The sequence below is a fragment of the Daphnia carinata genome, chromosome 10 (genome assembly GCF_022539665.2).
Source record: "Daphnia carinata strain CSIRO-1 chromosome 10, CSIRO_AGI_Dcar_HiC_V3, whole genome shotgun sequence".
Lineage (NCBI taxonomy): Eukaryota > Metazoa > Arthropoda > Branchiopoda > Diplostraca > Daphniidae > Daphnia > Daphnia carinata.
In genome coordinates, this window is record NC_081340.1 from 7,578,477 (window position 1) to 7,591,916 (window position 13,440).

The 13,440-nt window shown below is 39.3% G+C and overlaps 4 protein-coding genes and 1 long non-coding RNA gene across 6 annotated transcripts; 3 read left to right on the plus strand and 2 right to left on the minus strand.

Moving 5' to 3' along the window:
* Positions 1–301: 301 nt before the first annotated feature.
* Positions 302–7,091, minus strand: LOC130701188 (uncharacterized). Its single transcript, XR_009421978.1, has 20 exons — positions 6,977–7,091; positions 6,668–6,738; positions 6,390–6,588; positions 6,004–6,325; positions 5,816–5,914; positions 5,585–5,709; positions 5,380–5,486; positions 4,693–4,988; positions 4,521–4,599; positions 4,105–4,428; positions 3,986–4,034; positions 3,829–3,921; positions 3,557–3,727; positions 3,407–3,493; positions 2,957–3,067; positions 2,696–2,870; positions 2,372–2,549; positions 2,162–2,306; positions 1,765–1,932; positions 302–723 (listed from the first exon to the last, which is right to left on the minus strand). It is a non-coding gene; the product is annotated as an uncharacterized LOC130701188 (long non-coding RNA).
* Positions 1,737–3,680, plus strand: LOC130701127 (UDP-glycosyltransferase UGT5-like). Its single transcript, XM_057523092.2, has 5 exons — positions 1,737–2,558; positions 2,646–2,874; positions 2,977–3,088; positions 3,196–3,303; positions 3,403–3,680. Exons 1-5 carry the CDS (start codon positions 1,737–1,739, stop codon positions 3,671–3,673), a joined length of 1,542 nt encoding a protein of 513 aa, XP_057379075.1. The 3' UTR covers positions 3,674–3,680.
* LOC132088418 (UDP-glucosyltransferase 2-like) lies at positions 4,607–6,710 on the plus strand. Its single transcript, XM_059497363.1, has 6 exons — positions 4,607–5,472; positions 5,535–5,757; positions 5,854–5,909; positions 5,970–6,025; positions 6,161–6,268; positions 6,396–6,710. The coding sequence occupies exons 1-6, from the start codon at positions 4,657–4,659 to the stop codon at positions 6,661–6,663; spliced, it is 1,527 nt and encodes a 508-aa protein (XP_059353346.1). The 5' UTR covers positions 4,607–4,656; the 3' UTR covers positions 6,664–6,710.
* Positions 7,091–10,752, plus strand: LOC130701125 (UDP-glycosyltransferase UGT5-like). Of its 2 annotated transcripts, none has more exons than XM_057523091.2 (5): positions 7,091–7,943; positions 8,009–8,237; positions 8,292–8,403; positions 10,144–10,251; positions 10,321–10,752. In XM_057523091.2, exons 1-5 carry the CDS (start codon positions 7,125–7,127, stop codon positions 10,592–10,594), a joined length of 1,542 nt encoding a protein of 513 aa, XP_057379074.1. In that variant the 5' UTR covers positions 7,091–7,124; the 3' UTR covers positions 10,595–10,752. The 2 variants fall into 2 exon arrangements, with proteins under 2 accessions (XP_057379074.1, XP_057379073.1); XM_057523090.2 differs by lacking the exons at positions 7,091–7,943; positions 8,009–8,237; positions 8,292–8,403 and adding exons at positions 8,669–9,523; positions 9,587–9,815; positions 9,910–10,021.
* On the minus strand, positions 10,752–13,381 carry LOC130701118 (methylcrotonoyl-CoA carboxylase beta chain, mitochondrial-like). Its single transcript, XM_057523078.2, has 11 exons — positions 13,121–13,381; positions 12,762–13,015; positions 12,588–12,695; positions 12,375–12,507; positions 12,135–12,313; positions 12,004–12,058; positions 11,781–11,921; positions 11,567–11,716; positions 11,286–11,509; positions 11,079–11,193; positions 10,752–11,007 (listed from the first exon to the last, which is right to left on the minus strand). Exons 1-11 carry the CDS (start codon positions 13,268–13,270, stop codon positions 10,804–10,806), a joined length of 1,713 nt encoding a protein of 570 aa, XP_057379061.1. The 5' UTR covers positions 13,271–13,381; the 3' UTR covers positions 10,752–10,803.
* Positions 13,382–13,440: the final 59 nt, after the last annotated feature.

Sequence of the window (13,440 nt, forward strand, 5' to 3'; positions counted from 1 at the left end):
ATTTTTATTTTGGGTAAAAGGGATTGCCATATTTATGTATATGCAGAATTGAACGGGCATCCGAATATGAGGGTTGTTTTCTCGTGGAACTCATAGTTTTAAATAAAACGTTAAAAAACGGTAAAAGTTGGGTTAAAAAATAAGCCCGCGCTTATGTTGTCGGGCTTAAAATTTTTTCATATTAAAAAATGATATCATTAAATCTAGATAACTATAGATGATTCTGATGCAAAATTAAACCAGGAACACGAAAATGGAATTTGTTTTTACGTAGAGTTTATAGTTTTGGAGTAATCTAAAATTTAACATAGCGTGTGTGCGAATCGAAACCATTACTAACGCGCCAGTACGCTACAGCTCTAACGTCACACATCAAACTTCTTTGATTATTAAAAAACCGATCAATTCGTGTGAAATTTCTTCCTTTTTCCTTTCTTGCACGCACACTACCACTCAGTTTTCCTATTTTTTTGTTGTAATTTTGTGAATAATCTTGGATCTATTTTGAAATTTGACACTAGCAGACGATTTGACGCAGACGACACTTCAACAGCTGAGATGTAGCTTGGTTTCAGTGGTGGTGTGTACTGCAGTCACAGCGAGAGAGCCAATCAAATTGCGAGAATCGGGTGCCGCTGGGAAACCCGAACGGTCGAGTCAACTCGCGGAGACCACGTTGAACCCAGGATGTCATAAAATAGGGCCGCACTTTCGTTACGCCATCTATTGGTAGAAATATCGGAAACAAAGATTGGTCGATCAAGTTGGGTTAGACATAACAATAGGTTCCGCTTTTGATCGAATCCATATCGGGAAACAAAAGGAAACAATTTTTAATAGAATCCCTATGGAGAAATTTACAAGATGTCAAGCAACAAGGCAGAATGGTCGGCGAAAGACAAAAAGTCAAAAACGAAAATTATGGTTCTAATAAGAACGCCACTTCATGGGAGTTACAAACGTTTAAAATTCAAATCTGAAATATTAATTGCGCATGTCAGGACAACAGAATGCAAACACTTATTTTTTAAAAGAATAATAACAATAATAGTTTTTAAAGATTAACCAGCACCCTCTAATGAACTAACAGTTTCCAAAGGCAGAATGAAAAGAAAACACATGTATTTTTTGTTGTTGTTTAGTTCTTTCAACAGGTATTTGGTTTTCAAAAAAGCACCTGAATAAAAGAAAACTGCTTAATCGAAAGTCAGCTGTTGTGCTTATGCCAATCTAAGGCTCATTTAACTAGGTTAATCAATCCATGTCGGCCAGATTTCCTGCAAAAATCTTTCATTTGTTGCAAGACAAATGTAAATAAAGAAAACTACATTCCCCAGTGGATTTTTTTTTCGAACGGCTGAAAAAGAAAGACCAAAATCTTTCTTTTCGTTTTTCTTTTAAGTGGACATAGCAAACTGTGCAAGATTCAGATTTAGAATAGGATACGATGCGTGATTTTTGTCCGTGATGTAATAAACTGACGGTCCATAATGTGTTGAGTTTTTTACGTATTAACGATATGCACTTTAGACCACTGAATTTTTGGTTGCAAGTTGGTTGCGTTGGTTGCAAGTTATCGAAGTGCCACGTCACATGAACTGCTTCCATCAATTTTGCCTAGTAACTATGACGAGCTTCAAACAGAGATAACAATAGTTAACAGCTAACGTGCAGCTAGTGTAACTATTTCTACCCGAAGTGTGCAGTCGCATTTTTCTAATTTTAGTCAAGCAAAAATGAAATTCTATTTAATATACATCATACCGTTTCTTGCGCAATGGGCACTGTTGGGTCATTGTGCCCGAGTTCTTATGCTGTCTCCGATGGGGACGAGGAGTCATATGTATTCATTTATGCCAATTATGGAAGTTTTAGCCAAAAGAGGTCATCACATAACTGTTGTAACGCCCCACGAGCCGAAAACGGAAACACCTAGTATTCGAAAAATCGTTATAAGTGAAATAGTGGAACATCTAGAAGGAGGATGGCAAAAATTCGAACGTGAAAATCCTTTTTCTGCATTGCTAAATTTTCATGAGGAAATGAGAATTCTTCAAACGATTGGTTATCAAAATCTCATGAAAAACAAGGAGATCCAAGATATTCTCAAAACTAAGGACGTTGATATCGTGATAGTTGATGCAATCATGAATGAATTTACCTTTCCGTTGATTGAACATCTCGGTGTACCCTTCATCTTCCACAGTGCAGCTACAGCCCCACCATGGAGTTTGGCGGCTTTTAACGTACCACGCGAGTACGCAAGTGTCCCAACATTGGCTTCTGGATTCAAAAGTGATATGTCACTCATGGAAAGGATGTTGAATATGCTCATGGAGGAATTGTTTCTAAGTCTTCGCAAACAAATTACCCTTCCAATCTTAGATGATCTCATCAGTTCAGACTTTCCCGACGCTATGCCTATCGCGGAATTTGAAAGAAAGGCCCAAATCTGTTTGGCTAGTTATCACCTGGCCACAGCATGGCCTCGTCCGCTTCCACCGACGTTCATCCCGATTGGGGCGCTCCACGTTCGGCCTCCAAAAACACTGCCAAACGTAAAAGCGTAGAAATTATTTAGAAATTTACCGATGGGAATAAGCTCATCGTGAACTACCAATTATTAAACAACTAAACAAAAACAGGATTTACAGAACTTTGCTGACGGAGCCGAACATGGCTTCATAGTATTTACCTTAGGTTCCAATGCCCTGGTATCTTCCATGCCAGAACATGTAAAGAAAATCTTTACTCAAGTTTTTGCACGTGTTCCTCAACGTGTTTTCTGGAAATGGGAAACAGGCACTTCAGATGCAAAGGAAATTTCCAATAACGTCAAAATGGTTGACTGGCTACCACAACAAGATCTCCTTGGTACAAGGATAAATAAATAAATAGAAATTAATAAAGAATTTTTTAAATGTTGATTTACAAATAACAACTGCTTTTTTACTACCAAAACTAACAACGCGATAGGCCATCCGAACGCTCGTCTTTTCATTTCGCATGGCGGGTTACTTGGAACTCAAGAAACGATATATCACGGCGTACCAATTCTCGGTTTGCCCTTAGGAAGAGATCAATGGAGGTAAGCGGTTGTGTCATGATACTATCAAATATGTTTCCCTATGTAAAGAAACTTAGATATAGTTCACAATCAATAGCATCATAAACAAATTGATTTTTTGATTACAGTAATCTAGCAAGGGCGGAAGAAGAAGGCTTTGGAATCAAACTGGAATGGAAAGACTTAACCGAATCATTATTGTACGACACTATTCAAACAATTCTCAACGAACCTAGGTATGGAACATGCAAATGTTTGTAAATTTTGCGTGATTAATATTATAGAATTTTTTTTGGCTTTCAGGAAAGCTTATTAACTTTATTTGATTTTTACAGTTACCTGGGTAATGCCACTCGTCTGTCGCAGCTGATGCAAGATGAGTTAGTTCCACCTGGAGAAGTTGCAGCATACTGGGTGGAACATATCCTTAAACATGGAAATAAACACCTTCAGTCGAATGCCAAAGATATGCCTTTTTATAAGCTCTACCTCATGGATGTTTGGTTACTTCTAACGGCCGTTCTCGTTTTTCTGCTATGGATAATCTACAACATCGTAGTTTGCATTTTCAGAATGTTCAGAAGAACGAAGATAAAAGTTCAGTAGACGATTACTTACAGTCGCGCTTGCTCCTATATCAAAATGAGGCCACTGCGCGACCTACACCTCCAAGAATTCCAGATCGGGAGTCAAGAAATTATGCAAAGTGTTACACTGTACGTAATAACACAGAAATAAAAATAGAATTCGCTATCATTTACCCATATCATGTTGGGACAGGCGCCATTTGACATGCCAATGACCTTTTTTTAAGGACTTCGCTTCCACATGAAAGCGCTGGGCTCTGGATCCATCTAAAGAGTAATTCGGATTAATAGAAACAGTATACTTTTACAGCAAGATAAGCAATTTACAAACCACAGTTCTCCAATTGGATGAAAATAAATTATTTTTTCTTGGAGAAACCCTGCAAGTCATAGAACATGAATATTCGAAATCGTTTTTTCTAACATCGCATATTGAATCATTCCTATTACCCGTTTTTAATTGAGTAGACATACAGAAAAAGGTTAACGAGGACGAAATCAGATTGATTTGTAAAAAAATCACGTTCAGCTAACGCGATTCCTGAAAGGCTACGATTCGCGATAAAAATATTGAGAGGAACTAGGTTATGATAAATTCTCGCACTTCAAAAGAAAGGGGAAAAGATGCCTCAGGGTTACGCTAATGCTGAAGCATGACTTGCTTTTTGGTTTTGGGTCAGTATGTCTTGTAGCTACCTCCAAACGTGTTGTAAAACTGGGAGTACAGTGAGCTTTTCGACTCGTTCATCGAAACATTGCTCCGTAAAAAATTACCTAAAAAGTAAAATTTAACGGTTTTAATTTTTACATTTAAAAGCAATTCAAATGCCGAATACATGTTAACAGATTACAAGTAAGTTGTATACCTCCATTTATCCATTAGATATATCCATCTAATTCAATGTCTGTCTTGGAAACATTGTGTTGCACCAGCTCTGCATTTTCCTGAAACAAATTTTATTACTTTGCCTAAAACGACATTTTAAGTGGAGAATTCACACAATGAAAGGGCACATTTTTCTGCTATTGCTGGCTTACCAATTAGCGCCGAGTTCAGCGGCGCGGATTCTAGTTCTGTCTCCGCTAGGTCCCAGGAGTCACTTAAATTCCATGATGCCCATGGTGGAAACATTGGCGCAGAAGGGTCACCATTTAACGGTCGTGACGCCACATTCTGTGAAAACCCAAGGGCCAAACATCCGTAAAATCCTCGCAAAAGAGTTGCTCGAATTTGTTGACGTTGAGTGGTATGACTTCAAGCGCTTCAATATGCTCGATAATACGATGGGCATTTTCCATTTTTTCCGCACAACCATGACGCCTGCATACGGAAGCTTCATGGCAAATAAAGAGATTCAAGAAATTAAACGCAACAAAGACTACGATATTGTCATAATGGACGCAATCGTCAATGACTTTGCTTTTCCTCTGATAGACCACTTAGGAAAACCATTCATCTTTTTTGATCCTGGGCCTGGAACATCATGGAACTGGGCAGCGAAGGGCGCTAGTCATGAGTATGCAAGCATTCCGCCATTATTTGGTACATTCTCTAGCCCCATGACGTTCGCCCAGAGGATGACGAATGCAGTGCTCACTGAAGCACTTTTGATTGTGCGAAAATTTTACTTGCTGTCAACCTTGGACAATTTAGCCAAAAAAGACTTCCCCTTGGCACGACCAATAGCTGAGATTGAAAAACGTTCTGAATTGTGTTTTATTAACCTGCATCCGGCATCCAGTTGGCCCCGTTCACTGCCGCCAACGTATGTTCCTGTGCCAGCAATGCATGTCAGGCCAATCGAGCCGCTACCAGAAGTTTGTTTAATGTACTTTCCTATTGATAAATGAAAATGACTAATTAATATTTTCCTAAAAAGGATTGGCAACGTTTCGCTGATGGAGCAGAAAATGGCTTAATCGTATTTACCCTTGGATCGAATTCTCGAGTATCTTCAATGCCGTCTCACATTTTCCAGACATTTGTTCAGGTATTTTCTCGTCTTCCCCAAAGAATTGTGTGGAAGTGGGAAAAGGATAATCTCTCCGAATTACCTGGCAATATAAAAATAGTTGATTGGCTACCCCAACAAGATCTGCTTGGTAAATTTAGAATATCATTCAGTACGAACGTTCAAAAAATGATCAAATTATGACAAACCTACTATTTCGGTGGAAAAAAAAAAACAAACAAATTAGGTCATAAAAATACCCGGTTGTTCATTGCACATGGTGGTATAATGGGAATTCAGGAGGTAACCTAAATTATTAAACGCTGAATTAAACGCAGATTTTTATGTTTGTAAATTTATCAGGCGATCTACCATCAAGTCCCAATATTAGGCTTACCGTTAGGAAGAGACCAGAACGCGTGAGTGTTTTTCATCATTAACAACCAGTTAGCGTTTGAACGTGAAAGGAATTACGATGCTTAGCTTCTTCGCTACGATATTTAAATCATTTATCTTCTCCATGTATCGTGTGGCTGCCTTTGTTGTTTTTGAAGTCTCCTTTCGAAAGCCAGCCAAGAGGGTTATGCCGTGAAACTCGAATGGGAAGATTTAACGGAAGATCTGTTATACAAATCGATCCAGCGGATGGTGAACGAGCCAAGGTACGCATTGAAGATTCATTGATTAAAAAATATACCTGTGTTGTGAAAAGGGAATGACTGCGATATAATTGCTGCAATTTGCTTCACTACTATAAAGTTATTTGTATTTTGTATTCCTTACCATCAGTTACAAAGGTAATGCAACTCGACTTTCCCGATTGATGCGCGACCAGTTAGTGCCGTCAAGAGAAGTAGCTGCGTATTGGGTAGAACACGTCCTTCATCAAGGTGGAACGAAGCATCTTCAAAGCATAGACATGCCTTTTTATCAGCTCTACCTCATCGACGTATGGCTGTTCCTGTTTGCCTCTTTAAGTCTTCTAGCGTTTGTAAATTATAAAATTGCCGCAGTCATCGTTAGAAGATTATCAACAGCAAAACTTAAGACACAGTAATCACCTCTATATGACGAAGAAATGGAACCGTGCAGCAAATCTTCTATTGTGGAACAATACCAATCGATAAAAGCTCTAAAAAAAATTAATCTTGCGTTTAGTACAATTCTAAGTCATTTTTAAAGAATTGAAATTAGCATAATGCTAATGCAGCAATACGCTTGGATGATAAGCATCTTAAAAAAAAAAAAAAACTTTTGAACTGAATTTTTTCAGACCAAAGTTAGAAATTACTATAGTTTCAGTGATTAGACAATCATAAATCAACAAATGTGCGATAAAAAATAAAAACAATTTACATTATATAACTTACAGGTTCTTAGATAACCGAAAAAAGTAGTTCACTGACCACTCGTATTAACTCAGCATTGAGATAAAAGTCACCAAGGAGTGGGGACAATAACCACGATATGATGTGCTAAAAAAAAATCATTTTAGTTGCCGGTTGTGAATTATTAAGAATGAAGTGGTTACTTGCGTACGTTTTATTGAACCATTGGTTTGTGTTCAGCCGAACAGAGCGAATTTTAGTGCTGGCACCTGTTTGTTCCAAAAGTCACAAGATATCTTTCATGCCGATTGTAGAAGCACTAGCAGAAAAAGGTCATCAAGTCACTGTTGTCACGCCATTTTCACCTGAAAATCAAAAACCAAACATTAATGAAATTGTTCTCGAAAAAAATGCTATAACGGAAATCGACGCTGACTGGTTCAAAATTCAGAAACACAATATTTTAGAAGTGTTTACATGGACAGTAACAGTGTTTCAAACGACGATGAAGGACGGTTACGACATACTGATGAGCAACGAAGAATTTCAAGAAGTTCTTCGTTCTCGTGACATAGATCTCGTCATTGTCGACGCAATCTTGAATGATTTTGTCTTACCAATTATTGACCATTTTAACGTACCATTTATATTCTATTGCCCGGCTTCTGGCGTACCTTGGGTAATGGATATGCTCAATGTCCCTCAAGAGTATGCTTCCGTCCCGGTTGGGATGGGAGACTATGGCAGCCGAATGACGTTCATGCAGCGCATGGGAAACCTTTTGTCAAGTGAATTATTCTTTTTAGTTCGTAAAGCGTTTTGGTTGAACATGTTGGAGGATGTTACCAAGAAGGATTTTCCTAATTCGCGATCCATAAGTGAAATTGAGCGCGATTCTCAACTTTGCATCATCAACAGCCATCCAGCAACAGCTTGGGCAAGACCGCTTCCTCAAAATATAATTCCTGTTCCAGCTTTGCATACAAGGCCACCTAAACCGCTTCCACAAGTATTAACAGAAATAAAACATGATTTGCTAAATCGTTCGCTTAATCTAAACCATTGCGAAAAAAGGCACTACAAACTTTAGCTGATGAGGCGAATCAGGGATTCATCGTCTTCACACTGGGATCTGCCATTCCCGTTTCTTCGATGCCGGAGAAGTTGGTTAACATATTCATCCAAGTTTTCAGCCGCATTCCACAGCAGGTCTTCTGGAAATGGGAAAGATCCAGTGTTTTAATGGAAAAACTACCGGCTAATGTGAAGATACTGGAATGGTTGCCACAGCAGGATCTTTTGGGTAACCTTTTCATTTGCTTCATTCCACAATTTCATATAAATTTGCTTTTTCCAGGCCACCAGAATGCCCGTCTCTTCATTTCTCACGGCGGCCTTATTGGAATACAGGAAACAGTGTATCACGGTGTGCCATTATTAGGACTTCCATTTGGCAACGACCAGCGCGGGTAAGTCGAACCTGTTTTAATCATTATACGTACATCATAAGCCGTGATTAGGGTTTAACTTCAAAATTCTAGTACTACTACAATTATCGTTGGTACTTTTAAGGCTACATTGAAAAATGCAACTCATCATATAGCCAATACATGCGAGCGTTAACCGTACGCGGGTAGCAACATAAAACAGATAACGAAGGTTGTTGACCACCACCAACAGATAAAAGTGAATTGTTATATAAAACACAATCAAAAAAGTCTATAACAATCAGATAGAATTTAGTTGTCTAATGTTAACGCTTAAAGAATGAAGTGTTTACTTGCTTTAGTAGTGTTGACATGCTATTGGCTGGGATGTGGCCTTGCAGAACGGATTTTAGTGTTGGCGCCTCTGTGTTCTAAAAGTCACATAATATCTTTTATGCCGATCGTAGAATCATTGGCAGAGAAGGGTCATCACGTAACGGTTGTCACTCCATTTTCAATCGACAACCGTGTTGAAAATGTCGATGAGATAGTTCTTGAAAATGACATCTTCAAGGACCTGAACATTGATTGGTTTAAAATGCAACGAGAAAATACTTTTGAAACATTCACACGGACCATAACAATGTTCCAGACAACGATGAAAAGGGGCTACGAACTTTTGATTAATAACAAAGAATTCCGTAAAATTCTTGGCTCTCGTGATGTAGATCTTGTCATTGTTGACGCAATTTTAAATGATTTTGTTTTACCTGTCGTTGAGCACTTAAACGTGCCGTACATTTTTTATTGTTCGGCTTCAGGTGTACCATGGGTAATGGATGCTGTCAATGTTCCCCACCAACATGCTTCAGTTCCAGGAGGTTTGGGAGATAACGGTAGCCAGATGACGTTCATGGAGCGAATGGGAAACTTCATTTCAATCGAGATGTTCCTTCTTGTTCGTAAATTTCTTTGGCTCGACATATTAGATGAAAGGATACGCAGGGATTTTCCTAATGCACGATCCGTTTCCGAAATTGAGCGCGATTCCCAGCTTTGCATCGTCAATAGCCACCCAGCAACGGCTTGGGCTAGACCGTTGCCCCAGAACATGATCCCAATTCCAGCTTTACATACACGGCCAGCGAAACCACTTCCGCATGTATGTTCATAACTTTCATGAACACCAGTTGGCTTGGGGTAATAACAAATAACTTGTAAAAAGGATCTACAAATTTTAGCTGATGGAGCAGATCAGGGATTCATCATCTTTACTTTGGGCTCTGCTATTCCCGTATCTTCTATGCCACTGCACTTGGTCAAGATCTTTGTTCAAGTTTTTGCTCGAATTCCACAACAGGTTTTTTGGAAATGGGAAAGATCAGACGCTTTGATCCACGATTTACCGCCAAATGTTAAAATTGCTGAATGGTTGCCCCAGCAAGATCTCTTGGGTAAGAAACCAATTTCGCCCGTCCCGATTAGTGCTTCTATAGCCGTAGCTCTACTGTTACCACAGACTATTTGAGCGAAATTCCAATCTCATAGGTCATGAAAATGCTCGCTTGTACATTTCACACGGTGGCTTAATTGGAATCCAAGAGACAGTATTTCACGGTGTACCTATTCTTGGAATTCCTTTCGGAAATGATCAGCGAGGGTACATTATTAGCAGTTCACTAACCATTATTTTGTTTTCTTAAACCAAAATTTACATTTACCTTAGCCTCATCGAACTTTACTCTTCATAATCCTTACGTTTCGCATTTTCATTTATCTCAGAAACCTGGCCAAGGCACGTGAAGAGGGATACGGTCTTAAACTAGGTTGGGATGATCTCACGGAAGAGCTGCTGTACGATAGCATTCAATCACTACTACACAATGCGAGGTAAATGTCCAAACACTTGCTTCACGTAAACGGTATGAATAAAAAATAAATCGTTACCTTACACTTTAGCTATAGGGGGAATGCAACCCGACTTTCGAAGATGATGCAACACCAGCTAATGCCGGGCCGTGAGATTGCCGTTTACTGGGTGGAGCACGTCTTGCGCCACGGTGGGAAACACCTAACTCCTGCATCGAAAAATTTGCCTTTCTATCAACATCATCTCCTGGACGTCTGGCTATTCCTGACTTTTACGCTCGGGGCAACTTTCTTCGTGATTTTCAAGCTTACGACCTGTTTGGTTAGAAAAACTGTTAAATTCCGCAAAGCGAAAACTCAGTGAGGTATCCAAGTCGCCTCTAATTAAGATGGGAAATGTTGGATATAGCTTCTTCAGCTAAACCTCAAACAGTTAATAGATTACTTGTTAAACACTTCAAAGTAAAAAAGCTTATCATACCTGTAAACAAAAACTAACTAATAGATGATTCTTGGAACTGTTCTATACGTTTGGCTTCCTATATTTATACATTTGCACTCTTGCTTAGAAGTTTACATTCTGAAAATACCAAATTTCGTCGATGGTATTGGGGCGTTAAGTGCTGCGCTCAAACTCAGTGCCAGAACTTTACGTGTATCGGCCGGATCGATTACTCCATCATCCCACAGCCGAGCCGAAGAGTAATATGGCGATCCTTCAACTTCGTACTTCTTTAAAATAGGATCTTTTAATGCCTTTTCTTCCTCCGAGGTCCACTAAGAAAAGACCGGCAATACAATATGTTGGCAATGTGATAAAGAAACAAGCTAGTTACTAAAGGACGCACCTGTTTGCCTTCTCGTTTTCTTTGCTCTTGGGAGATTTGCGCAAGAACACCGGCGGCCTGTTCTCCGCCCATTACTGAAATTCGTGAATTAGGCCACATGTAGAGGAATCTTGGGCTACAAAGTATTCAACAAAAAATATTTATCAATCACTGAACGTTTTTGAGAAGATTTCCCTAGAAAAAAAAAATTTGTAGGGCACTATGTACCTGTAAGCTCTTCCACACATTCCATAATTACCAGCTCCATAGGACCCACCGACGAGGACAGTAAGCTTTGGAACTCGTGCGCAAGCAACGGCAGTGACTAATTTAGCTCCATGCTTGGCAATTCCACCAGCCTCCGCCTCCCGACCGACCATGAAACCAGTGATATTCTGAAGAAAAACAAGCGGGATCCTGCGTTGACAGCACAGTTCTACGAAATGGGCTCCCTAAATGAAAAAAGAAAGTTAATGTAAAAAAATATATAACTGAATTTTCTTCTATACTTTCATTGAAGATTCAGCAAAGAGAACTCCGTTGTTTGCAACTATACCGACAGGATAACCGTGGATGCGTGCAAACCCAGTGACGAGTGTTTCACCATATTTGGCTTTGAACTCGTCAAATCTAGATGCGTCTACAATTCTGGCGATGACCTAAGGCGATTACAACTAGTTAGACAAATTAAACAAGTATATTTTAATAAAAAATTAGGCATACTTCACGAATGTCGTAATTTTTCTTGACGTTATCACCAACAATTCCGTAAATATCATCTGCAGGATACAGAGGTTCTTCCGGTTGTGCTAGAGATATATCGGGCTTTTTTACTAAATTGAGGTTGCCAACGGCTCTCCTGGCCTACGGATTAAGAAAAAACACGTGAAAATAAAACAAAAATTTGGTTATGAGAACCCTCAGATAAACCATAATACCAACTAACCAGATGCAAAGCATGGAGATCATCAATGGCATAGTGGTCTGTAACTCCAGATTTGCTAACAGGTGAGTCAAATCACATTTTCAGAAATGTTCCATTGTAATAAATTAGCGAAAGGTAAGCTAATTAAGTACCTGCAATGAAGGTCCGCACCACCCAATTCCTCTGCGCTTATTTCTTCGCCAGTGGCAGCCTTGACTAATGGAGGTCCGGCGAGAAAAATGGTTCCCTGTTTTCTAACGATAATACTTTCATCAGCCATAGCCGGTACGTAAGCACCACCTGCAGTGCAGGATCCCAACACAACAGCAATCTGTAAGGTAAATAAGCTGTCAATGCACCGGAATATCCTAAGGCGCTAACCATTCGTATACTTGGGAAATGCCCTTGGCTGACATATTCGCTTGGTTATAGAAGATTCTTCCGAAATGCTCTCTGTCTGGAAAGATTTCGGCCTGGTGTGGCAGATTGGCACCCCCTGAATCGACCAAATAGACGCAAGGCAAACTGCGACAAAACGCGAATACGTTTTTTTCAGGGTAATTATTTTTACTAGTAGTCTATTATAATGCAAAGGCGATACCTACTGGTTCTGTTCAGCAATTTCCTGAGCTCGGAGATGCTTTTTTACTGTAATTGGATAATAGCTTCCGCCTTTAACGGTTGCATCATTAGCAACAATGACACATTCAGTTCTAGATTTTACACGAGAATGGCAATCATGATATTTGACATTTTCTTTTTCTTTTTGTTATTATTACCCCATAATCCTTCCAATTCCAGTGATGACACCACCAGCAGGAACTTCATCAGTCCCATACAAATCTTTTCCTGCCAACTGTGAAAATTCAAGAAACGGTGAAGATGGGTCAATTAGAGCTGCCACTCTCTCTCTGGCAACCAACTTTCCCCGTGATTTATGGCGTTGTGTGGCTTTCAAACCTCCTCCTTCATGAATTCGCTGTATATTGGCTTTTAGTTGTGAAACCAGCACTGCCATTCTGTTGTAGTTATCCTGGACATAAAACATAACTATTCTTTATTTTCATAACTGTTCAAATAAAAATTTATCAAGATTAAACCAACTCTACAAGATTTATTAGTTTCTCAGCCAACAAACCTGGAAGGTGTCTGAATTTCTGTCTTGCTCAGTTCCTATAGAAACTACATTATCGTGGGCGTAATAATTTCTAGAAGACGCAGGTGAAAGTTGCTTTATATTGTATAGAACACGATGGCTGAGACTACGGCATTTCGAAAGAGACATCATTTTATCTGTAGTTATGCTCTCACAATTGTTAGAGAGCCTCCGTAAGATCACGGAGTATTGTTCGTCAAATCGGTTTTCTTTCTCTTCTTCCCAGAACTTTTATGCAAATTTTCTGGTGGAATACTGTTCGTCTGCAACAACCAAATACAGGGTTGCCGGCGATCAACTCG

Bases quoted from the DNA above. Each gene is read 5' to 3' on its own strand.
- LOC130701127 (XM_057523092.2), top strand. From the start codon at position 1,737: ATGAAATTCTATTTAATATACATCATACCGTTTCTTGCGCAATGGGCA. The intron at 3,089-3,195 runs GTAAGCGGTTGT...TTTTGATTACAG, and splicing joins TTAGGAAGAGATCAATGGAG to TAATCTAGCAAGGGCGGAAG. The intron at 3,304-3,402 runs GTATGGAACATG...TGATTTTTACAG, and splicing joins ACAATTCTCAACGAACCTAG to TTACCTGGGTAATGCCACTC.
- LOC132088418 (XM_059497363.1), top strand. From the start codon at position 4,657: ATGAAAGGGCACATTTTTCTGCTATTGCTGGCTTACCAATTAGCGCCG. The intron at 5,473-5,534 runs GTTTGTTTAATG...TTTCCTAAAAAG, and splicing joins CAATCGAGCCGCTACCAGAA to GATTGGCAACGTTTCGCTGA. The intron at 5,910-5,969 runs GTAACCTAAATT...TAAATTTATCAG, and splicing joins GTATAATGGGAATTCAGGAG to GCGATCTACCATCAAGTCCC.
- LOC130701118 (XM_057523078.2), bottom strand. From the start codon at position 13,270: ATGATGTCTCTTTCGAAATGCCGTAGTCTCAGCCATCGTGTTCTATAC. The intron at 13,016-13,120 runs GTTTGTTGGCTG...TTTTATGTCCAG, and splicing joins GAAATTCAGACACCTTCCAG to GATAACTACAACAGAATGGC. The intron at 12,059-12,134 runs GTACTTAATTAG...CTCACCTGTTAG, and splicing joins GGTGCGGACCTTCATTGCAG to CAAATCTGGAGTTACAGACC.
- LOC130701125 (XM_057523090.2), top strand. From the start codon at position 8,702: ATGAAGTGTTTACTTGCTTTAGTAGTGTTGACATGCTATTGGCTGGGA. The intron at 9,524-9,586 runs GTATGTTCATAA...ACTTGTAAAAAG, and splicing joins CAGCGAAACCACTTCCGCAT to GATCTACAAATTTTAGCTGA. The intron at 10,022-10,143 runs GTACATTATTAG...CATTTATCTCAG, and splicing joins TTCGGAAATGATCAGCGAGG to AAACCTGGCCAAGGCACGTG.